This window comes from Sylvia atricapilla, chromosome 7, assembly GCF_009819655.1.
Source record: "Sylvia atricapilla isolate bSylAtr1 chromosome 7, bSylAtr1.pri, whole genome shotgun sequence".
Lineage (NCBI taxonomy): Eukaryota > Metazoa > Chordata > Aves > Passeriformes > Sylviidae > Sylvia > Sylvia atricapilla.
In genome coordinates this window covers 1,560,306-1,584,500 of record NC_089146.1, presented here as the reverse complement: position 1 = coordinate 1,584,500, position 24,195 = coordinate 1,560,306, and the positions used below count along the sequence as shown (strand labels likewise).

At 47.8% G+C, this 24,195-nt stretch overlaps 1 protein-coding gene across 7 annotated transcripts in view; it reads right to left on the bottom strand.

Annotated features, from left to right (window-relative positions):
• The window catches only part of AGAP1 (ArfGAP with GTPase domain, ankyrin repeat and PH domain 1), a 303,821-nt gene that overhangs the window by 162,881 nt on the left and 116,745 nt on the right, over positions 1 to 24,195 (bottom strand). For all 7 annotated transcript variants that reach the window (XM_066322379.1, XM_066322381.1, XM_066322380.1 and 4 more), the window contains exons 6-7: positions 20,703 to 20,837; positions 956 to 1,083 (exon numbers count right to left, since the gene is read on the bottom strand). In XM_066322379.1, coding sequence (XP_066178476.1) covers positions 956 to 1,083; positions 20,703 to 20,837 — 263 coding nt within the window. The remainder of the gene's footprint in view (positions 1 to 955; positions 1,084 to 20,702; positions 20,838 to 24,195) is intronic.

Here is a 24,195-nt window from a genome sequence, read left to right as displayed (position 1 = left end):
TGCCAAGGTTTTTCTGAAGAGCAACACACCTCACTCAGCACCTGCTTTAGAAAGGGGGGGTCAGAACTCCAGCATCCTCCTTGGGCTCATCAGCAAAAACCACAGTCTGAGGCCATATCAGTACTCAGCTTGAAGCAGAATTAACTCACAGCAGAGAACTGGCACCTGCATCTTCAGGGTTATAACCCAGTGGGACAAGTTACTCCCTTCTGCCTAAAAGCACGCACTGCATGGGATAAAGGTCCATAGTCCAAATAAATCCTCACCTAGGTGGCTCAAGACTGCAAAATAACCTGCATATTAATTGAGTTTAGACTGAAAACCACACCAGAATGGCTGTGGGTATCTGACATCGCTCAGTTTATATCAATCCCAACTGGGGACATGCCCAGGGATTACCAGTTGACACTAGGAAACAGAAGACACTGAAGAAGGGCATCACCAGGGAAACACAGGATAGGGTAAAACACGTGTGGGTAAAAGCTGTGTAAGTCAGAACATTTTGGTATTAGCCATATGTTTCTCAAAATACCATCAAGTGTATAATTCCAGCACTTTAACCTGGGATACACCAGCTCAGCGCAGCTGAGTGAGAGTAACCCCCAAAAACACAGCGTGGGGATGTTAAACTGTAACACAGCAAATCCTGCAACTGTAATGACTGGCCTACTCAGACCTGCAGGCTGCTGGGTATCAATGAGAATGATCAAAGCAAGCTTATCAATCCAAGCGGGCTTTAAAACCAAATTATTCTGCTCTGTTACTTTGTTTTTTTGAACTCAAAGCAATCTAAAAAAATTTTCAAGATTTTACAGATTTTACAGATCTCCGACATTATTAAAAAAAATTGCAATACCACTCAAGCAGCAAAGAGAGCACTGGAAATGGCATGAAATACACCAGCGAGGAAAAGCAGCTTATCAATCCCTTTTCCAAGCATTTATTTCATCTGTACCTGGCTGATATGTACGGCAGAAACCTGGGCAGAACACACGGAGGAGTGGCTCGGAGAGTTGGGTAGAGATTTGCAGGGTCCGATTGAGAGCTGCTGTTTCTTCTTGGTGGAAACGATCTTCTGGGCAACTGAAGGGAAACAAAACATCCAGGCAGGTAAGGCAGGGCACACGTGGAAAGCAGGGCACGGCAGGGAACAACAGTGAACAACACACAAACAGAGGGGGATCCACCACCAAAGCCTGCTCCAAAAATTGAGTGTTATCACAGGCAAAATGAAGGCTGCTGGCTTTCCATGACGCTCCATGGAGACTCCACCTCAGTTTTCCACATGGAGGATGTGACTCCAGAAGTCTCATTCCACCAGGTGAACAGCAGAGGACGTAGGGAAAAAATTACAAAAAAAAAAAAAATAAACCCAGTAATTCTGTAGCAAGTCCCCTCTGTGCGTACAACACCACACTAACAAAGCTCTTTGGAACAAACATTTTTCCTTCTTTGGGATGTTCTCCTGGCAGAAAGAGGATACCTGGTCTCTGCTGCCAAGGAATAAGATGGATTTCCCTTTTTTAACAGCCATTGCACCAGGGAAATCCACTTTGGAGGAGTCCAAACCAAAGATAACTGGAATATTAGAACCGATAAAGGGTCCCTGACATCAAATAAATACCTGGATTGGTGGTACCACACATCCCAGTGAAATTCTTAAAGGAAAGAAACTGCATCAAGATTTCTAATTTTAGCTTTTATTCCTTAGCAGCAGCAGCACAGCTGGAAAAATGTCTAATTTGTTTTGCAATTTATTAAGACCTTTTCTTCAGCACAGAAGGAAAAGCAGCATTTATCAAATGGATACAGGGATCAAAGCCATTAACATCTCTATACACAGCTTGGCAGACCCATAACAAAAAAGATCAGATAGAACTGATGTGAAATGCAGCAACTTCAAACCTCTCCTACAATTCTTCAATATAAACAAGTCTACCTATTTCAGAAAAAACTGTCCCATCACACACCAGAACTTCAGTTCATGCTGCTAATTCAGCTAAAGCCTTTGGAAAGAATTCTTTTTACGTCCTAAATACATACAAATAAAATTTCTAGCTACCTTTCTAGCCTTTTGAGTCTCAAATTAAAAACTAATCAAAATTTCAGTCTTTGGAAACAGGTAGCTGTGTAGTAGCTAATCAAAAATGCTCATAACTAAATTCAGCTTCCTTGCCTGCAGTTTTCTTCCTGAAGGGAAGCACTTCATGAAACTTGTGCCAAGGAGTCAGCAGTCACTTGCAACACCTCCACCAAAACCAGTGACATTTACTGGCATCTCCTTCAAAATAGAAAGTCCCCCAGAAACTCACTGGAATTAAGCCAACAGAACCCAGTCTGTCTTGATCAGAAAACACAGAGATAATTATGTAAATCCCAACATTATTTTCCTTCACTGTATTACAGCACAGGCAGGGGCAGTGTGAGCATAGTTTCTTCTCAAATGAATGCAATTTTAATAACAAACTGGTCTGTGGCTTATGTTTTTCATGTAAATGAATGATGGCACAACCATGATTTAGTGAGAATACACTGTATAAAGAATGGCTCATATACACCAAGAAGCAGCTTCATTAGTTACATCCCACCTCCAATAGGCCTCTTATCATCCTGAAAGGATGATATCAATTAATTTATCTTCCCCTAGCATATTGATCATAACCTTCATCAGCTAATCATGTTTAAATTAAAGGGGAATATCGTAGCACTCTGTCATTTCAGACCCATTGGGTTATTGATCTGGAGCCTGGGAAGCCATATATTAAAATATTTTAAAACACATTAGCAAGTGAAGAGAGCAAACCAAAGGTCAGATTTTAACATATGCACATGGATTTGTCTTCATTGTATGTGGTAAAGACTTAAATTAAGACCAAAACTGAACAAAAACCACACATGAATGAAAAATACCTCATCTGCAAAAGCTCCTGCTCTCACATGGGAGAGATAATTAGCCAAGGAAAATATTTACCCCTTCCCTTCAGTGTGGGCACAGGAGAGTTGTGTTGGCAGCATCACGTCGACACAGAGCACAGTTTGGGCAGAAGGGGAAGAAGCCCAAGACAGTCTGAACTCAGAGACTCAAACACACCACCTGAACACGAGCAAAGCACCAGGCTGCTCCAAGCTCCATCCATCCTGGCCTTGGACATTCCAGGGATCCAGGGGCAGCCACAGCTTCTCTGGGCACCCTGTGCCAGGGCCTGCCCACCCTCACAGGGAACAATTCCTGCCCAATATCCCATCTCTCCCTGCCCTCTGGCAGTGGGAAGCCATTCCCTGTGTCCTGTCCCTCCATCCCTTGTCCCCAGCCCCTCTCCAGCTCTCCTGGAGCCCCTTTAGGCACTGGAAGGGGCTCTGAGGTGTCCCTGGAGCCTTCTCCTCTCCAGGTGAGCAGCCCCAGCTCTCCCAGCCTGGCTCCAGAGCCTTGGAGCATCTCCCTGCCCTCCTCTGGGCTCACTCCAGCAACTCCACATCGTTATGCTGAGGGCCCCAAACTGGACACAGTGGGGTCACAACAGACCATTCTTCACCTCAGATCTCTTAGCTCCTCACTCCATCAGAACAGCAATGTCCTATAAAGTGAACAAAAAATTCAAAAAAGCAGAAATATTTCCGTCCCAAGCCTTTCAGGTTCTCATTCCAAAGTTGCTTCTGAACACAATATTTGAATTTAACACTCTCTAAAAAATATTTCTAAAACAGATGAATACCAACTTAATCTACGGCAGACCTCAAAAATAATCCAAGGAGTGAGACACATTTCAACTATTTTTAAAAATCAGCTGAATTGTCTGTAATTTTATATACTCAAGCTATGTTTGGGATAGATTTTACTGCAATATATCAGCAGTATGAAAAGCTAAACGAAACTTATGTGCAAAGTGAAGAACTCTTCTGCAAATAAACAGGGATATGCCATGGATACTTAGAGCTGTAAACAAGGAGAACTGATATTTAGCTAATATTTGATCGGGGTGGGGGAGAGGACTGCCATTTATTTTTTATACATTTAAATTTGATTCCACGAGGCAGAATGACTGGGAGCTGTATTCTGCTTGAAGGCATTGATAATTAAAAGCATGTGAAATTCCCTCTCTAGAGTTGGGAGGGAAAGCTCCTGGCTTGAATGCCTCTTCTTCCATGCCTGACCTAGCGCACCACAACAAAATTAACCTTCCAACCCCCTGCCACTTTCATCTGCAGCGCTGCGTTTTGTTAGTCAAACCCCACTCATTCCTCAGCACCTCCCGCTCGCTCCGTGCCCGCAGGGTTTTCAGGGAGCCCCGAGCAGGAGGGCTTGGGGCTGCACATCCCTATTTCCCAGGGAGAGCCGGGGTGTGCACAGTGAGCACACACTCCTCCCGGAGCAAAGCCCTCCCGCCCTGCTCTCAGAGCTGACGAGCAGAGGGCTGAACTCCCTGTGCCTCCAGGAGGAGCTGGCTCCTCTGGGTGCTCCGTTCGGGAGCTCACCCCCAGCAGGAAGGATGGGGCCAAAGGAGCTGTGCTGACAGAGCTGTCTCATCACAAAGGGCTGCTCACACGTCAGCTCCTCCTCGACCTCATTAGCCCAGCTCCATCCGAGGACAAGCCAGGAAAGGCAGAGACCTGAGGGGAAAATACTCCCCAGGGGAAGTTCAAGGCACAAGGTGAGAGTCTGACCCAGCTCCACATCTTGGAAAACTGAGAACACGCTGCAGCGCCCAACAGATGAGTTACGGGAAACCTTGTCTAGGCTGAGACCTGCCCCTAAGACAGATCCTGGAAAACACCCACAGGTACCAACAGTCCCATCGCTTTTCATCCCCAAAGGCGGGGGATACAGTTATTCCTGCGTTATCCCTCTTTGCTTCAACCAAGGAAAGCTTGGAATATTAAGAGGGAAGACTCCAGGCATACAAGATCCGTAACATCTGGTGCCATTTCTCTTCTCAGGGATCACGGTACGGGGCTGCTGCGTATTTTAGGAGATGCAAATACTCTTCTCCAGTTACCACTTACTTAAATCAAAACTGGTTTCTCATAAAAACCTGTGTAAGGCCATTCATCTCCTCTGCATGTCCAAGAACAAGTAAACAGCAGGTTCAGCTAAAATCTGCCACTTGTGTTAAAGATGGGAATGCAGGAAATTTTCCTTCTCTGATGGACAGACAGAAAATGGGTTTTAGTTGAGGCTGGAATGCTGATGGCTGAGAGAAAAACATCAGCAGGGATAAATACTTGTTTAAAAAAATACCTGTTTTAATTACTTGGGAGAAAAAGAACACCACAAAATTGGGAATTTTATGTGAGCAAGTATTTGTTCTTCCCTTAAAAAACACAAGGGGAAGAAGCTGAGATATAGAGCAGCTTACATTTTTACAGCAGCTGCCTTTTAGCTTAATATTCCATGTTTACAGGATAAGTAAGGGTTCAATAAAAGTAAATTTATTCCACAATTACATATTGCAGAAGAGGTAGTAATAACTACCAGAGCAAGCCCTAACCACAAATGCTTCCAAAAGGGGAACATTAATGTAAGCAGCCACTATTAAGGCCATTGTGCCTGTTATTTTAAATTCAATCCATTTTGTAGGCAAAACAACATTTATGCTTCTCTGTTTAAAAGGAGAGCTTGGCATCCCACTTGTCAGGTGTAATAGAGAAATGAGTGCTGGACAGTTCCAACGTCGGAGTTTGGAAATGGCAATTTATCCAGCTAATTCTTGGCCACACGCAGCCAGAAATGTCAGAAGTTAGTTTGTCCTGAAGAAGCAGTGCCACTGTAAAGTCACCCCACGGGAGAGGAGCTCCCTGCTCTGCACTGAGCACAAACCCCTTCCACGCTCTGACAGCCTGTGGCGGAACTTCCTGGGAGAAACCTCCACGACCAAAAAAGATGTGTCAAATTGACCAAAAAGATATAAATCTGCAGTGCACGGCACCAAAAGCACTAGGAAGTTTTACAGGACAAAGTGCTTGGTTAACAGATCTTTGCTTTTTAAACCTTGTCTTACAAGATATGAAAACACAGCTGTAAATCAGGCTTGGTATTAGATATATTTAATCAATGCCAACATTTATTTTTTTTTCCTCCACAGGTAGCTCTAATTAACACTGCACATCCTTTATTCCCAACTTCCATGCAAATCACTGCCTGCCAAGGCTAGGTAAGCAAATATGCCAATAAATCCATTTGAAACAATCTGGCATCCGAAACAATTTAAAAAATAAACCTGTGCTTTCTCCACTGCTTGAACTGTGCTGCAAGTAGAAGCACATGACTCAAGGATTTAAGGGGAACATTGTGCCAGACACACAGGTAAACTCTTCTGCACATGAATTTACCTCACCAGTACCTCATGGAGCTCTGCTGACCTTTCCATGAGGGCAGGATCAAGTCATAAATCTCACACAGAGTTATGATTTTAAATTCACAAGGTTAAAAAAATGTTGAAACAAGAAAAAAAAGTCAAACTGGAAAGATTCAAAGAGAACGTTGTCAAATTGATGTGTACTGTAAAATGTCCATAAAGGAAGTAAGTGAGCTGTTAATTACCCTTTAAGAATAACATTCTTAAGAATAACATCATTGCATGTATTTAATTCTATATCAAAACACAGAATCGCTTTTGAATCGCATCAAAACACAGATGAAAGTAACAGAAAATTATATGATGCTTCAGGATATTACCACCTTAGTGAGTAATTTCCGACTCCCCTTTTGAAGCAGTTTAATGGAAAGCCCATTCTGGAGCACACACTACCAAATGACTGCTTTCATAGAGAACATTTCTGCTTCCAGAATACCCATGCACACGCAGTGAGCTCACTAACAGAGCACAGAAAAGGACACAAAGTGATAGAAAGCTGCTGGTTATATTAGTGCATCTCAGATGCAATCAACCCTCCAGAAAGAAATAAACTAATCACACTACTAAATCAAATTCAACTTAACTCGTGCCTCATCCAGACAGTTCTATTAACTCAGCTTTAAGAAAAAGCTCACCAAAAAAACCAAAATAATCAATTATTTTGTTTTCTCAACTGCCAAACTGGCACAAAATTTTTACCTAATGACTCAAAGTCTGAAGTCAGAGGTGCAACCACACCGTGAGATCACACAGCTACATCTAGACAGGGCACAGTGGTTTCCAAAACAGGTGCTATGACTGCTGGGATATCTAAGAAAAAACTTATATAATACTGTGTATTATATATATATATAAAATGTATTTTATAACATATAACTTTAAAGTTATATAATACTTTGAACGAATATCACTTTTTTCACATTAAATATTCACAGATACTATTCCTCAGAAAATTCTCCTCAGAAAAGAGCAATCAGGTTTACTACAGCAACACCAAAAAAAAGTGCATTAACACATCACTGCTTCTAAAGCACAACTTATCTAGGCTGCTCATCAAACTCAAGCTAGAGAATGTTCTGCTACTTTAAGGAAAAACCTCCCTCAAAACAAACCACCAAGGACCAAAATAAGATTAAATAAACCACCTCAGCCCAGGAGCTCGCTGCCCACTGAGCCACCAAAATCCACCTCTCAGGCACACAGAGGCCTGTTGAGAAAGAGTTAAGCTTTGTGTCACCAACATCACTGCTTCAGCGCACGTGGAATAAATCCTGCTCCCAAAACACCCTCCAGAAATCCAGCAGTACACAGGACGTCATCTCCTCCACCACTCAAGACTAAAAGTCCTTTAGGTTTGTGGGTTTATGCCCATCCAGCTGTCACAAAAGCAGTTCCCTGCCAGAGCAGAAGCATCATAGAGCATTTCACATAAATCTCCCAAAACACATAAGCCCCCCCTTTGCACTTTAATCATTTGCTAACAGTTACAATAAGATTGTATTAAAAATTTAAACTGCCCTACTTAATGCAATTTACCTTCAAAGGTCCATTTCCAGAGAATGAAGTCGAATGATATAAATGTCGAACACTTGATCAGATTTATGGCACCCAAGAATATTTCTCTTGATACAGATCTGACGAGTGAAGGCTAATGGCTTTAGTTTTATTACTTTTTAAGCGCTTAATGGGAAAATGTAGACATTTTCACAAGACTAAGCTCCAGCAAGAACGGTGCATTTAGAGGATGACAGCAGAGGAGAAAGCTGTGTGCTCTCAGTGGAAATGACCGGTTAAACAGCATTATTAAGTGAGAGATTAACCCCAAGTATTTATCCCAGTAATTTGCCACACAACAGAGACCTGAGTGCCTCTGCTAAACAAGGGAGAGCAGCACAAAGTGCTGACTCTACAGCCAAGTTTCCAGACGGAATTGGGGCCAAAATCCCAGGGAATGACAACTGAAACCACACTGGGATTGTAACTGCCATGGGTGCAGATCAACCATGCAGGTGATTAAGGAACAGCTCTTTCATTCTTTAGGGAATCTCGCCTTTTCATCCCAACCATGCTCTCCATAAACACAAAAACTACTTCCCAAATGCTACAAAGCAGCAGTTTCACTTGCCCAAGAACACTTCTTTTTCTCCTTTTTAATTTTTTTTTTTTTTTAACTGAAAGACAGCTGGGAGTCCTCAGATTTCAATTAATGTCAAGGTACTTGGCCAATCAATCACCAAGCGCTATAAATTCCCCTCTATTTCTCATTAGTTACACTATTGCACAGCTTAAATCTAAACATACCTTTCTGGGAGACTGTAAATTACCAGGCCTAAGACACAAGCAAGTGCATCAGGCATCAGGAGGGGTATAAATGATGGGAGTGAGGCGATTGTACATGCACTCAGCTCCAGCTGATTTACTCCTCACCAGGGCTTTTTTCACACAAAAGTAGCAGCAGCGCAAGTGCCACCAGCAGCACTCCATCTCCCGCAGTTTGCATATCTGACTTGAGACCAGTAATGACCTGTCTTTATTAACATTAACAAGTTTTATGCCCCAAATCCAATTTTCTATGGAAAAAAATATTTCTTCAGCATCTGCCAATAAAATTTCTTCATTAAGTGCGGATAGCGCTTGAAGAAAAACAAACTTCTGCCTTAATTTAAAATTGGATCTGTGGCTCTGAAAGCCACCTTCAGCCTCTTCAAAGGTGAGACAGTGCAGATACCTGATACAGCAGGATCTCCTGGTGAAACTAAAAGGAACCCACACTCACACATTTATTAACAAAACTCTTCAGTTTTTAGTGATGTACCAGCTTTATAATAATTCTTGAACTAAAAGTGATAAGCCAGCACTCCACAGAGGTTGCTGAGGGAATGCCCTTGTCACAGATGACAGATACATTCCAAAAAATGTCTTGACAAGAAGACACTTTTTGGAACATATCTGTTATCTGTGACAAATTTAATTTGAAGTTTTGAAAGCTGCAAGAAACTCTCAGTCCAGAGCTATAAAAGCAGCCAGAAAAAAAAAAGAGAAAAATCGAAGAAAACCAAACAACAGCAAACTGTGTTCAATCATCATCAGATAATGAAGTGAAGTCACACATGGAGGCTGCCAGGGGACCCATCAGGAATCACAGGATCATTCAAACTGGAAAAGCCCTCTAAAATCACCGAGTTCAAGCATTACCCCAGCACTGCCATGGCCACCACTAACCACATTCCCAAGTGCCACATCTAGAATCATAAAGAGCCCCCCAGTTTTCCTAATCCCTTAATAAAACCTGTTGAGCCCCCGTGTTCGCATTTAATATTTGGGATAATTTTCGTAACTGAGGCAGCCCATACAGTCTCATCCATCTGCCAACTATTTTCCTCCCTGATTTTACTGTACTTTCTAACCAAAATGCAGCATGCATTGCTGAAACAAGTCCACAGGGATCCTAGACTGGTACCCCAGGAAAGACCAAGCTAAAGAAATGACCAAAATACACCAAGAGAGGCTGTTCAAAAAGTAGCTCTGTATTCTCTAGACTCAGCTCTTAAACTGCACAATACGATGTGTGCTGGGTTCTCTCTTTTCCACAACATATTGAGCAGGTCCTGCAGCAGGCAGGACCTGACCTGGCTGTGTCTGGCTTACAGAGCAGTAAGGAAAAAGAAAAGAGTCTGATGCAGAGAACAACAGCCTCGATGTTTAGGACTGGCCAATAACAGATACTGAAATGACAGGAGGAGCTTACAGATAAAATTCCCTTTGCACTGACATTTGATGAAAATCACGTAACACGATCACTGCAAAGAGGGGAGGGGCAGAAGTCCCAGCTTTGGTGGGCACAAGTTGTCCTGTGCAGCACCACCTCATCAGACCTAACCCCGATTTCAAACTTCATTACACACAATTAAAAATTCTCTACTTTACAGAGAAGGAGGAAGGAAAAAATCATCTCAAACTCAGGAGCAGCGCTGGAAATTTGCTGGTGTAGGAATTCCAAGGGAATGCCACCACTGTGCCTTGCTCCACACACCACCCCCACGCATCCAGGGAGGCTTTTAAAGGCTGAATTCACGATGCTAATCCAGGCCAAGCAAACAGCTCAATGGGATTTGCATATGCATACGGATTAGCTGAAAGGCAACGATTTGCAATGCGTTTCGGATATGGCTTTTGAGGAACCAGCTATGCTAATAATCAACTTTGATGTTGGAAATGTGTTTGTTATACAACAGAGCAGGTTACAAAAGGATTATGTTTATTACACCAGTTTTAAACGTTTGATAGCTCAGACAAAAGCATCTCTTCATTGGAAGGGGGCAAGGCGGGATCCTCTCTTTAATAAATGTTCCTAAACACACCCAGAACAGAATGAAGTTACAGAAAGGGCATTTTCCCTTCCTTTTCTGTCTTCAGACAACACATCTCGTGGGTTAGCTCTCAGTCTTCCATTCATCAGTATTAAGCCAGCAAAGCCATTTTTTTCCACAGGCAAATTTAAAGAGAAATCCACAAAGGACAGTTAAAACCAATGGCCAAGGGAAGATGCATTGAGCATAACTGAAGAAAAAAAATAAATCAACCTTTAGACAATTCACGTTGCCCTCTGTATGTGAAAGCTTGCTGGAGAAGCTGTACAGAACATGGCATAAAGCAGCAGATAAGGTGAATGCGCTTTAAGATTTGTCAATAAAAAAATAAGAAGAAAAAGTCAGATTAAATGATCAAACTATAATCACAGAAGCATAACAAATAGCGTAGCAGTAGGAAGAGAGACAAAGATATGCTGGGCAAAGAGAGCACCCTCCAAAATGCAGCAAACGAGGCACAGTTTACACAGAACACTTAGGAATAAAGCAGACGTGAGGAAGAAAAAGGTTCTGGCTGTAATAAAGCCAAGATAAACTGGCACTTTGTGGAGGTCACACTCTGCTGAAGCCCCTCACCTAACCTTGTGGTCAGCCACCCCGCAGCATCATTTTGCAGCTCTAACAGGTATCACCAAGCAGTATTTCACTTTATCTGTTTTTAAAGCCTCCCTCTGGACACAGCCCGTGACTGAGCCCAGCTAGCAGCCATCAGTTCGCTGTTCAGGTCACTTGGCTCAAAAAGAATGCCAGAAATTGTCACTGCTCTTTCCAGCTTCTGCCACCAGCTCTGCCAGGAACTGCAGCATGACAGAACTTACTTATGGCTTATTTCTATCCTGCATTTCCTGGTGTCTTTACTGACAACAGCAGAGATTAGAAAAATAAGGAATTTTTAAACTTCCTCCTTCTTCCAGAATTTGTCCCTTCTGTTTTTAAGGGAATACAATTCCTAACTTGCTCACCAGACACGCCACAAATGTGTTTATAACATTTCATCTCCCAAGCTCAACACCCCTGAGTCTGTCAAACAGACTGACTCCGCCTCTCTCATGTCTACCACAAAATAAAAAAAGGCAATTTACCCCCAAACAACCCCCTTGTTTTCTGCCCCAGGATTTCAATTAAGAGTTTACGTTACAGAATATGACTTTACTGGACTAATACTGAACCGTCACTACTGAAAACCTGAATTCTTTTGCATTATGCTGAGATTTATCAGCATTCTTGTTACCATTTAATGAAGAATTTGTCTATGTTCAAGTAGGTCTTGCATTTATTGTACTCACAAAAAAAATTTAACAGCTGTCACCTTCTGCATAAAATTAGCAGGTCTGCTCTAGGTTTTAAGTAACCTGCCTTACTGCATACACTTCATATTGAGACTTAAAGGAAGTGCCATAAAATAACCACTGTAAAATTAAAAGTCCCATGAAAAGTTCTGCAAGAAATTATGGTTTTCTCTGAGTCACCTACTGAATGACACACCAGAGCAAAAACCAAAACTTCCCTGGAACTTTTACTGGCATTACATCATTTAATTCCTCTGTGCTCATTGTAGCACTTCTTAAATCCCATACCCTGGACTACAGCTCCTCATCCCATCCTTTGATTCCAAGCATGAGAAAACGGATGCAGACAAGTCACCAGAAGATCTCTTTTCTTTCCTTCGCCCATTTGTGGATCCAGGTGCGGTGTTGAAAAACCTGATGCAGCAGTACCAGTCTCAAAGTCCCCAAAGCCTACGAAATTGCTGCAAATTTCACAACAAACTGGCACAAAGGTGAAGTCTGTGCCCACCAAACAGCATGGCAGCGACAAGGGACAGCACCAAGCACAGAGACCTCGTAACTCTCAGGGACAACAGAAAAAAACACCTTGAACTGTAGTGTGTAAAGAGTGAAATTTGGTCATCAGTCAGAAAATACAAATCCAAGGATTTGGATCCATTTTGCAGCCCAATCCTACTGATGCCAGCTGCTCCCCAGGATGAAGGCTTCTTCACACCTGTTTCACCAAGTGCTGCTCAGTTCACAGAGATCATTTCAAGCCTGTGTGATATCAGTTCTGGATGTTGGTTAACTTCCTCCTGCTACTCAACACCGGGCCTCCCTACAGCAAGGTGCAGTCTGATTAATGACACCAGAACTCGTCATCTGTGGGAACGGGGCTGAGAGATTACATGGACACCAGAGGAAACATCTGTGCAAACAAAAACAGCAGAGGGGAGAAGAGAGGGGAGAGAAGAGTGGAGAGGAAAGAGAAGAGAGGAAAGAGTGGAGAGGAAAGAGAGGAGAGGAAAGAGTGGAGAGGAAAGAGTGGAGAGGAAAGAGTGGAGAGGAAAGAGTGGAGAGGAAAGAGTGGAGAGGAAAGAGTGGAGAGGAAAGAGAGGAGAGGAAAGAGAGGAGAGGAAAGAGAGGAGAGGAAAGAGCGGAGAGGAAAGAGAGGAGAGGAAAGAGCGGAGAGGAAAGAGAGGAGAGGAAAGAGAGGAGAGGAAAGAGTGGAGAGGAAAGAGAGGAGAGGAAAGAGAGGAGAGGAAAGAGAGGAGAGGAAAGAGTGGAGAGGAAAGAGAGGAGAGGAAAGAGAGGAGAGGAAAGAGTGGAGAGGAAAGAGAGGAGAGGAAAGAGAGGAGAGGAAAGAGAGGAGAGGAAAGAGCGGAGAGGAAAGAGCGGAGAGGAAAGAGAAAAGCTTGTTTCCGAACTAAACCTCCTCCCTTAATCCCGGCCACACGGGAGTTGCAGGCAGGCAGGAAGGGCAGGATCAGCGTAAAGGCAAAACACGAGCAAAGGCGCAGCTGAGGTGATTTCGGCACACAACAGAAGCAGTTCCCAAGAGGAGGACGGACAATCTGTGTGTTCACACCCTCCTTCCCCCGATGCCACCGCAGGGCACCGAGCGCAGGGCACCGAGCGCAGGGCCGCACCGAGCGCAGGGCTGCACTGAGCGCAGGGCACCGAGCGCAGGGCCGCACCGAGCGCAGGGCTGCACTGAGCGCAGGGCACCGAGCGCAGGGCACCGAGCGCAGGGCCGCACCGAGCGCAGGGCGCCGAGCGCAGGGCACCGAGCGCAGGGCCGCACTGAGCGCAGGGCACCGAGCGCAGGGCCGCACCGAGCGCAGGGCACCGAGCGCAGGGCACCGAGCGCAGGGCCGCACCGAGCGCAGGGCACCGAGCGCAGGGCACCGAGCGCAGGGCACCGAGCGCAGGGCCGCACCGAGCGCACGGCACCGAGCGCAGGGCCGCACCGAGCGCAGGGCACCGAGCGCAGGGCCGCACCGAGCGCAGGGCCGCGCCGAGCGCAGGGCCGCGCCGAGCGCAGGGCCGCGCCGAGCGCAGGGCACCGAGCGCAGGGCACCGAGCGCAGGGCCGCACCGAGCGCAGGGCCGCACCGAGCGCAGGGCCGCACCGAGCGCAGGGCCGCACCGAGCGCAGGGCGCCGAGCGCAGGGCGCCGAGCGCAGGGCACCGAGCGCAGGGCACCGAGCGCAGGGCCGCACCGAGCGCAGGGCCGCACCGAGCGCAGGGCCGCACCGAGCGCAGGGCACCGAGCGCAGGGCACCGAGCGCAGGGCACCGAGCGCAGGGCCGCACCGAGCGCAGGGCCGCACCGAGCGCAGGGCCGCACCGAGCGCACGGCACCGAGCGCAGGGCACCGAGCGCAGGGCACCGAGCGCAGGGCCGCGCCGAGCGCAGGGCCGCGCCGAGCGCAGGGCCGCGCCGAGCGCAGGGCACCGAGCGCAGGGCACCGAGCGCAGGGCCGCACCGAGCGCAGGGCCGCACCGAGCGCAGGGCCGCACCGAGCGCAGGGCACCGAGCGCAGGGCACCGAGCGCAGGGCACCGAGCGCAGGGCCGCACCGAGCGCGGGGCCGCACCGAGCGCAGGGCCGCACCGAGCGCAGGGGCACCGAGCGCAGGGCACCGAGCGCGGGGCCGCACCGAGCGCAGGGCCGCGCCGAGCGCAGGGCACCGAGCGCAGGGCCGCACCGAGCGCAGGGCCGCACCGAGCGCAGGGCACCGAGCGCAGGGCCGCACCGAGCGCAGGGCCGCACCGAGCGCAGGGCACCGAGCGCAGGGCCGCACCGAGCGCAGGGCCGCACCGAGCGCAGGGCCGCACCGAGCGCAGGGCACCGAGCGCAGGGCCGCACCGAGCGCAGGGCCGCACCGAGCGCAGGGCCGCACCGAGCGCAGGGCACCGAGCGCAGGGCACCGAGCGCAGGGCCGCACCGAGCGCAGGGCCGCACCGAGCGCAGGGCCGCACCGAGCGCAGGGCACCGAGCGCAGGGCCGCACCGAGCGCAGGGCACCGAGCGCAGGGCCGCACCGAGCGCAGGGCCGCACCGAGCGCAGGGCCGCACCGAGCGCAGGGCACCGAGCGCAGGGCACCGAGCGCAGGGCCGCACCGAGCGCAGGGCACCGAGCGCAGGGCCGCACCGAGCGCAGGGCCGCACCGAGCGCAGGGCACCGAGCGCAGGGCACCGAGCGCAGGGCACCGAGCGCAGGGCCGCACCGAGCGCAGGGCCGCACCGAGCGCAGGGCCGCACCGAGCGCAGGGCCGCACCGAGCGCAGGGCACCGAGCGCAGGGCCGCACCGAGCGCAGGGCACCGAGCGCAGGGCCGCACCGAGCGCAGGGCCGCACCGAGCGCAGGGCCGCACCGAGCGCAGGGCCGCACCGAGCGCAGGGCACCGAGCACAGGGCCGCACCGAGCGCAGGGCACCGAGCGCAGGGCCGCACCGAGCGCAGGGCACCGAGCGCAGGGCACCGAGCGCAGGGGCCGCACCGAGCGCAGGGCCGCACCGAGCGCAGGGCACCGAGCGCAGGGCCGCACCGAGCGCAGGGCACCGAGCGCAGGGCACCGAGCACAGGGCCGCACCGAGCGCAGGGCCGCACCGAGCGCAGGGCCGCACCGAGCGCAGGGCCGCACCGAGCGCAGGGCACCGAGCGCAGGGCCGCACCGAGCGCAGGGCCGCACCGAGCGCAGGGCCGCACCGAGCGCAGGGCCGCACCGAGCGCAGGGCACCGAGCGCAGGGCACCGAGCGCGGGGCCGCACCGAGCGCAGGGCCGCACCGAGCGCAGGGCCGCACCGAGCGCAGGGCCGCACCGAGCGCAGGGCCGCACCGAGCGCAGGGCACCGAGCGCAGGGCCGCACCGAGCGCAGGGCCGCCCCGAGCGCAGGGCCGCACCGAGCGCAGGGCACCGAGCGCAGGGCACCGAGCGCAGGGCACCGAGCGCAGGGCCGCACCGAGCGCAGGGCCGCACCGAGCGCAGGGCACCGAGCGCAGGGCACCGAGCGCAGGGCACCGAGCGCAGGGCCGCACCGAGCGCAGGGCACCGAGCGCAGGGCCGCACCGAGCGCAGGGCCGCACCGAGCGCAGGGCACCGAGCGCAGGGCACCGAGCGCAGGGCCGCACCGAGCGCAGGGCACCGAGCGCAGGGCCGCACCGAGCGCAGGGCACCGAGCGCAGGGCACCGAGCGCAGGGCACCGAGCGCAGGGCCGCACCGAGCGCAGGGCACCGAGCGCAGGGCACCGAGCGCAGGGCACCGAGCGCAGGGCCGCACCGAGCGCAGGGCACCGAGCGCAGGGCACCGAGCGCAGGGCACCGAGCGCAGGGCACCGAGCGCAGGGCCGCACCGAGCGCAGGGCACCGAGCGCAGGGCCGCACCGAGCGCAGGGCCGCCCGCGCCCCCTGGCGGCGCTCCGCCGGCTCTGCTCGTCCCGCGGAACGCAGATCGGGATCACACCGCGGGGTTTCCTTAAAACAGCGCCTTCAAACGAGCCTCACACCGCAACTGCTTCAAGTGAACCGCGGCTTAAAATGAGCGCGCCTTGGGAGTTTGTTGCTCCAGGCTAAGCCATAATATCGAGGAAAAAAAATTGACCCCTTCGTGTCACTTGCTCATTAAAAAAACCCAAAGAAACCACAAAAATACAAATAGGTTACCTGCCGAAATATTGATTTCCCAGTGGCTTTGAAGCACTTTGAAGGTGGCCTGCCAAAGAGTCAGCAGGCTGATCCAGCCTGAGCGCCCAGATAAGCTCATCGCTGCAGATGCCACATTCCCAAAGGCCTCCGCTGAAATCCAAGGAATTCCAAGGAATTCCAGGAGCCAAAGGAATTGCTGTCTCACTGTGCCCTGCACTGGGGTCCCCACCAGCCCAGCCCAGCTCCCCAAGCAGAGAATCCCCCAAGCCACAACCAGTGCCAGGGCCAACGTCGGATCTTTCCAAAACAGCTGCTGAGATGGGACCCATTTACTTCCCTTTTATTTACTTCCCTTTTATTTACTTCCTATTAGGCTGATTAACATTTCCTGATGAAAACACATCTATAAAAGCTGACTTGATAATGCTGATGGCAGGTGGCAGCCCTTCCCCTCAATCCGGCTGCACCAGGATTGATTTGGCATCTCCCATCCCTTAACAGAGAAATGCTGCTTTGAAGTTCTCCTTTTAGACACCTTTGTTCAACGGCAGACGGGAAATACAATTTGGATCTAGAAATAAAACACTTCCGGTAGATTTTAAACACAGAGCAGACACATTCCTTAATAAAAGACTATTTAGTTTGCAAATATAGCATCCAAAAATACTGGCAGCAGCACAGCACTAGAGCAAAGTGCATATTGTGAGGGAGCGGTGGCCTCTGCCATCACATACCCGCAACTCCCGCCTCAATACTCACAGGTTTATTGTCATTTTGGGCAGGTTTAGATCAAAATCTAGGTGTTACAGCCACCTAGATGAGGTAAAACAGCCTTGGGTTGAACTGGTAAGCTACAGAAACAGATGCAACTCTGAACCCAAGTTAGACTCAAACCCTTTTGTTTCACGCCCTGTGACAGTAAAATTTTATCCTCTAAATATTGGAACATTTGGTGTTTTGTGGTGTCAGACTTGCATGGCCCACAGTTAAATGGGTCACGGGAAATCCAAGTGTAAAGCAGGGCAAGATGTGTAGTTGTGAATACACCATGAACAGAAATAAAAGCAATTCTCATGCATTAATGGTACATCAAGCTAATTCAAGAAGGCTAAAACCATTAAAAAGGCATCCTGGGGCAATACACAGTCATTACAATACTGTGCTGACAAGAAGTATTAATATAATCATTTCCAATGTCATTGATAGAATCCGTTCTGATAAGCAGAGGGGAAAAAAGTCTCTAATTCTTAATTGGGAACATGAAGCAAAATGGATCTTATTAGCATTTATCTAATTTTTAAAATGCAATTCTCTTGTTCAACTATTCAAAATAGCAAAAATTAAGAAAGGATTTATTATCCTCCATCATTGGGCACATTATTAAACTAAACCCATGGAACCTCTCTTTTTTTATTTCAGCCTGAAATTCAGGTTTTAACTCCCAACAGTACATGAAATTAAACCTCAGTTGGACATGACGGAAGGCAGAAGGAGGATTCTGGCTTTCCATTTACTCAGCATTCCTCTTACAAAATATGAACCAATGGACTTTGCTTGGAAAAGACCCTTAGATCATCAAAGTGATTCTGTGATTCCATCTGTTACAATCAATAGTGAGCTTATCAGCTGTAATGAAGCGTTGGAAACGAGGTAGTTGGTTTGAACTCAAGAATAAAGTAGCATTTTGATAATAACGATAATCATTCAAGTTAAATTATTTTACCACTCAGCTGTGGAGAAAATGGGAAATGAGTTATCACAGAAGAATCGTAACAGATGACCACTAAGTTCAGTAGCTGCTTGCAGGGGAAAAATTAGAAATTTAATTTCTCAAGTGTGTGCAATGAAGGAGTAAAAGGCTCTTCAATGCCATTTCCAATTGCTTCCTCCAAAAGGCAGCTCTACATCACAGCAAGGCACAACAAAGAAGCAAGAAAACGGGTTTTTAAAAAAACTTCCGAACAAAAGCAGCCCAATCCAGGAGCTGGCGTCAAAACCCACCAACTGTGTGCAGAAGAAAAGTTTGTGGGCTGGAACATCCTCAGGTGGAAATTTGTTAGTTTGTTTTTCTCTATCAGAAGATCCCAGAATGGTTTAGATTGGAAGAGACCTTAAAACTCATGGTGCTCTCTGCCAGGGCAGGGACACCTTCCACTACACCCCAGGTTGCCCAACTAATGTGAATCCTCTGAAGAAGCCACTAAAAATCATTAAAGCTACGCTGAACCTGAACGCCCTGAGCAGCACAAACCAAGGGATAGTTAATCAAGCTCTCCCTATTAACAGCTTGCACCGCTCATTCACACCCTCTCATTTAATGGGGTTAAGAAGTTGCTTTGTGTCCTGCTGAAATAAACAGCAAAAATTATCAGGAATTGGATTCGGTCCCAGACATGTCTGGCAAGTGTAAACCATTCATACAGAGGCATTTCTAATCCTATTAGCTGACAAATATTAAAGAGTTGGTTGGCTGCCATGGGGGTAAAACAACACCCTGATATTTCTTAAAACACATGATCCCTGTCAATTCTTTCTTAGGACCAAAGAGAGACAAATGAGCCTCCTAAAGCTTACATGTTTATCGCACTAGCTTTGTGCCAAGAGACTGCTCTCAAAATCTCTGAGAAAAAGAAAAAAAAAAACCCAAGAAGGAGGCTGTAGACAGAGCCACAAACACCAGGACTTGGAATATATAATTAACCGTCTAACTATAGCCAACACTCAAAAATAAATGTGCTAACAAAACCCCCTAATGGCTCTTTGAAACTCCTAATCAATATAGAAAATCTAGGCAGTCAAAACAGTAATTTGCGCAACCAGTTCAAGAGAAAACAGGGAGCAAAGCAAGAAGATGCAGCTTCAAATGCTCTTCTCTGAAATCTGACCCACAGCATGGGCAGAAAACGGGTGCATTCAGTATTTTCCACGTAAAGCATACAACGTTTTGCATCTTTTCCCCGTGTAAAAATGACAGGGTTTTTTTTTTCCTCCAATATAAACGTTAGGATGCATCTCCTTTTTATTTCATGTAAGAATTTGAAATTTTCCTTTTTTTTTTTTTTTTTTTTTTTAATTTGAAGAGTCTTTTCACATCCCACTGCAAGGTGTTGATGTGACACTGCCTCAGGTAAGCACAGGCAGAGCAGGACTTTGCAACGAGAAGCTGGCAACAAAACACCTCAGAACTAAGGAGCTCTGAGAAGCAATAAAACTTAATTAAGAAGGTTTTTAGACACAGAAAACTGCTGTGAGGAGGGGCTGACACCTTCAGCCATGAGGAGCCTGGTGAGAAGAGAAGCCAGCCAAGCCCCAGGACACTCGGTTGAAGTTCCACTAGAGGGGGCACAGATCCCATCTCATACAACTCCAGGATCACAGATGGAATCTGTGATATATATATATATACACAGTATATACAATACCCTGATCTGAGAGAGACCCACAAGCATAAAAACCCCTACACAAGACTCTCAAAGAGTCCCAGAATGATTTGGGTTTGAAAGGAGCTGCAAGCTTACCCTGTCCCACCCCTGCCATGGGCAGGGACACCTCCCACTGTCCCAGTGGCTCCAAGCCCCTGGACACTTCCAGGGATCCAGGGGCAGCCACAGCTGCTCTGGGCACCCTGTGCCAGGGCCTGACCACCCCTCACATGGAGCGATTCCTTCCAACATCCAACCTAGCTCTCAGTTTTTAACACCCCATGAACTCTAACACAGCGTTTTCAGCTACTCATCACAAACAGCTCCTCCACAAGCACTAAAACCAAACCAAAGAAAAATCTGCTAAAATAAAGCAAGCATCAAAGAAAACTGAAAATTAAATCAGGACTAAAAATAGCTTAAGATGCTTAAGACTAAAGGTCCTGGTGGTGAAGACATCAGTGTGTGTGTGATGTGGTCAAGTTAAGGAGCCATCTTAGAAAACACAACAAAAATGCCTAAAAATCAGCATTTTCTTTAACTGAGCAGGCCAATATCTGAGCTCTCCCAGGTGGGTGGTTACTGAGAAAGGACAGCTAAGGAGGGAGGGGCGTGCTGGATGAGAAAAGGCAGCGGTACCGTCATGGAAGACTCTCTCCACGTTGAGCCCGTAGGTGGCACAGGTCTCGTAGTAAGTGCATCTCTTGAGGTCGTTGGACAACTTCCTGGCCCTGGCATCGTCGATCACACGGGGGTTGGTGGAGGTGATGGCATCTGCATAATGACAGGGGGAGAATACCCATTAAAGGTCACTTGGGATTGACAGAGTCACAGGAGGGTCGTGGAAATTGGTAAAGAGCTCTGAGGTCACCGAGTGTTAACATCAACCCATGGTCACCACTAGCCCACGTCCTCAAGTGCCATATCCACGGCACTTCCAGGGATGGTTCCAATGCTTGACGACCGATTCTGCGAGGATATTTTCCCTAATATCCAACCTGAACCTCCCCTGGTGCAACTTCATGCCAGCTCCTCTCATACTGACCAATACCCAAGCAGTAAGTTGAAATACAAATCATGAAGGAGGATGTACATCATTCTGATTTACGTTTCCTTATTAAAATTACCAGTGCACCGATTCTAAAAGCCAAGGGGGAAAACCTCCAATGCTTTTTGCTTTAAATACATAAATTGAGCTCAGCTGTTGCAAAAAAAACAAAATAAAACCACCAAAACAAAAAAACCACAATCACATGAAAGAACAGGAGCTCTGATGCACAATATATTTAAGGAAACAACTGGGTAATTAGTACAAACATGTCAAATGGTTTCCAGGTCTCTATAAGTATCAGCGACTATAGAATGTGAAATATTAAACATGATGTATTTTCAACAAATAGAACTTAACTGTAAATTACTTTCTCAGACTCTGTTGTAAACACCCAAAGAAATGTTGTGGGAACATACTGCAAAGCTGATAAAAATTGTATTTTTCTAAACAATCATACTTGGTAATTCTCTCCAAGAGCTTCTTTTCATGAAAGCTGAGAATCAGAAATTTCAGTTTCTCGAGCTTATCCAGAGGAGCTGAAAAACCCTTACACCAGAACAAAGGAGAAGCTTCTCCCTTGCTACTCCATCATAGCGATGAACTCTGTATACAAAGGTGGTGCTATCTGAAGTGATAATCTTATTAACAGATCTTGAAAAGAAACTTTTTTTTTTTCCCCCAGGAGTACCATGTTACCCTTCTTCCCCATCCCTGAAGTGCTCCAGGACAGGTTGGACAGAGCTTGGAGCAACCTGCGATAGTGGAAGGTGTCCCTGCCCATGGCAGAGAGTGGCACTAGATGATCTCCAAGGTCCCTTTCAGCCCAAACCATTCTGGGAGTCTACAACAGGCACTAATTTCAGCATTTACAGCTGCCCAGAAAGTCCCCCTTAAAATCTGCAACTGTCCACAGCAGCAAAGCAGATTTCTCCTTTGGGAAAAAAGCATCACCTGAACCTAAACATGGAATCAACGATTTGGAATGCTGTATTTGAGGCTCTGCCCTGGGCAGGACTGATGTTGTCATTACCTTGTCATCAGATCAAATTTACAAAAATAAAGCAGAAATTCGGAGAAGTAGGAGCCTGTTTTTATCAGCAGAGGGCGCCGATAACATTTAACCGGAAAGGAACTGATGGGGTTCAGCTCCAGAACAACACAGCTTCCCAAAGTTTCCCTCCTTGTTCCGAGGTGGCCCAGGCTGGGGCACTGAGCTGGCTTTGGAAGTCGGGGGAGAACATCTGGAAGCACTGGGCCAGCGTTAACATTTTGGGAAAGATTTCATTCCACATCTTATTTCAGGAATACCTCAGGAAACCAAGAAGTTCAGGTTACACAGGCCTTGAAGCAACCAGGGCTAGTGGAAGGGGTCCCTGCCCATGGCATGGAGCTGGAATTAGATGTGTTTTAAGGGACTCTCCATCCCAAACCATTCTGGGATTCTATGAGACCAAAGGTATATGTCAAATAATCTATTTTAACATGTATTTATGTATTTCACATATTTCATTTCACTGTCAAGACAAAAAGTGGGTTTTTTCTGAAGCTTATTCCTAGAATTAGCATTATTTCCATCTTTTCAAAAAATCCCCTTTGCATCAGTGCTGCAACAGAAAATGAACTTTTCTTTCTCTGGAAGTAACAGGAAGGAGACCGAAAACCATACCCGTGTCAGAAGGGCACAAAGAAAAAAATATTGGAGAAATGTTTCCCCTTCACCTTTTTCAACTCCAGCTTCAAGCCCAAAACGTGGCCCTTCAAAGCAGCTCCTTTCTGCTTTTTTGGTGGAGTTTCTGCTGTCGTAAGACTTTTTCTGTTCCTACTTCCCCTTTTCCTTCTTATCATCTGTTTCCTCCCTCCAGCAAGTTTGTGATTCCTCCTTTCCTGCTGCCCACACATCCCCTCCCGCTGGCACCCCTCGGCAGGAGGCAGGGGAAGGCCAACTGCTCCCTGACCACGTGGCTGAAAAAAGAGCAAAAAAGCTTCTGCACCACTAGAACACACTAAAAATGAAGACGCCCAAAACTGAACCAAGAACAGTTCACAACACCTGTGTTCTGCCTCTGACACAGAACAGCAACCTGGTGGTAACACTTGGAAGGAGATGTTCCAGGGGGAGGCAACTTAAAAGCTGTGAGGAGCAGCTGGGGGGGCTCAGCCTGGAGAAAAGGAGGCTCAGGGAGGACCTTGTGGCTCTGCACAACTCCCTGACAGGAGGGGACAGCCAGGTGGGCTCTGTACCCAAGGAGCAAGGGACAGGATGAGGAGAAATGGCCTCAAATTGTGCCCAAAGGGTTGTCCAGCCCTGGCACAGCTGCCCAGGGCAGTGCTAGAGTCACCATCCCTGGAAGGACATAAAAGTCATGTGGATGTGGCACCTGGGGACATGGTTTAGTGCTGGCATTGGCAGTACTGAGGGAACAGTTGGATTTGATGATTTTAAAGGATTTTTCCCAGCCTTAATGATACCATGGCTCTGTATGGTCAGGGACAGAACAGCCTCAACTCTACCAGTGCAGCAAACCATTCACAGGACGGAAAACCGGTGAAATATTACTGGGATATGCTGGCATGACAAGGCAGAGAATACTCAAAAGACCACTCGCCAAAGAAAGGGAAATACTCCGGGTACCTTTCCTTTGCTGTATTTCACTTGAGGACAGCTGCTATTTCAGAAGAAAAAAGTGAGGAGAGACGTTGACTCAGGTGGCAAAAAGCTGCATTTCTACTGGATTTACAGAGGTCTCCTGGAGGCACAGCCTGAGGCCAGGGTTCATTCTGCTTCCTACCATGCTGCAGATGATTTTCCACCTCTCACCCTTTTGCCCCTCAGCAATGCCAGAGTGTTGAACTCCTCCAGACTGCCAAGCACATGGAAACTGGCCTGGCTGCAGAACCTCCTGCACAACTGATTTACCTGCCCAAATTCAATGAGGGCATCTATCTCCCAGCTGAGCAAGAAAACCACCATGACCAGCATGCACTGAAAGTATTATTTAAAATTTCCTTGCAAGTCATAAAATCCCAGAATGGTCTGAGCTGGAAGGGACCTTAAAGCTCATTGTGTTGCACCCTCGGCCA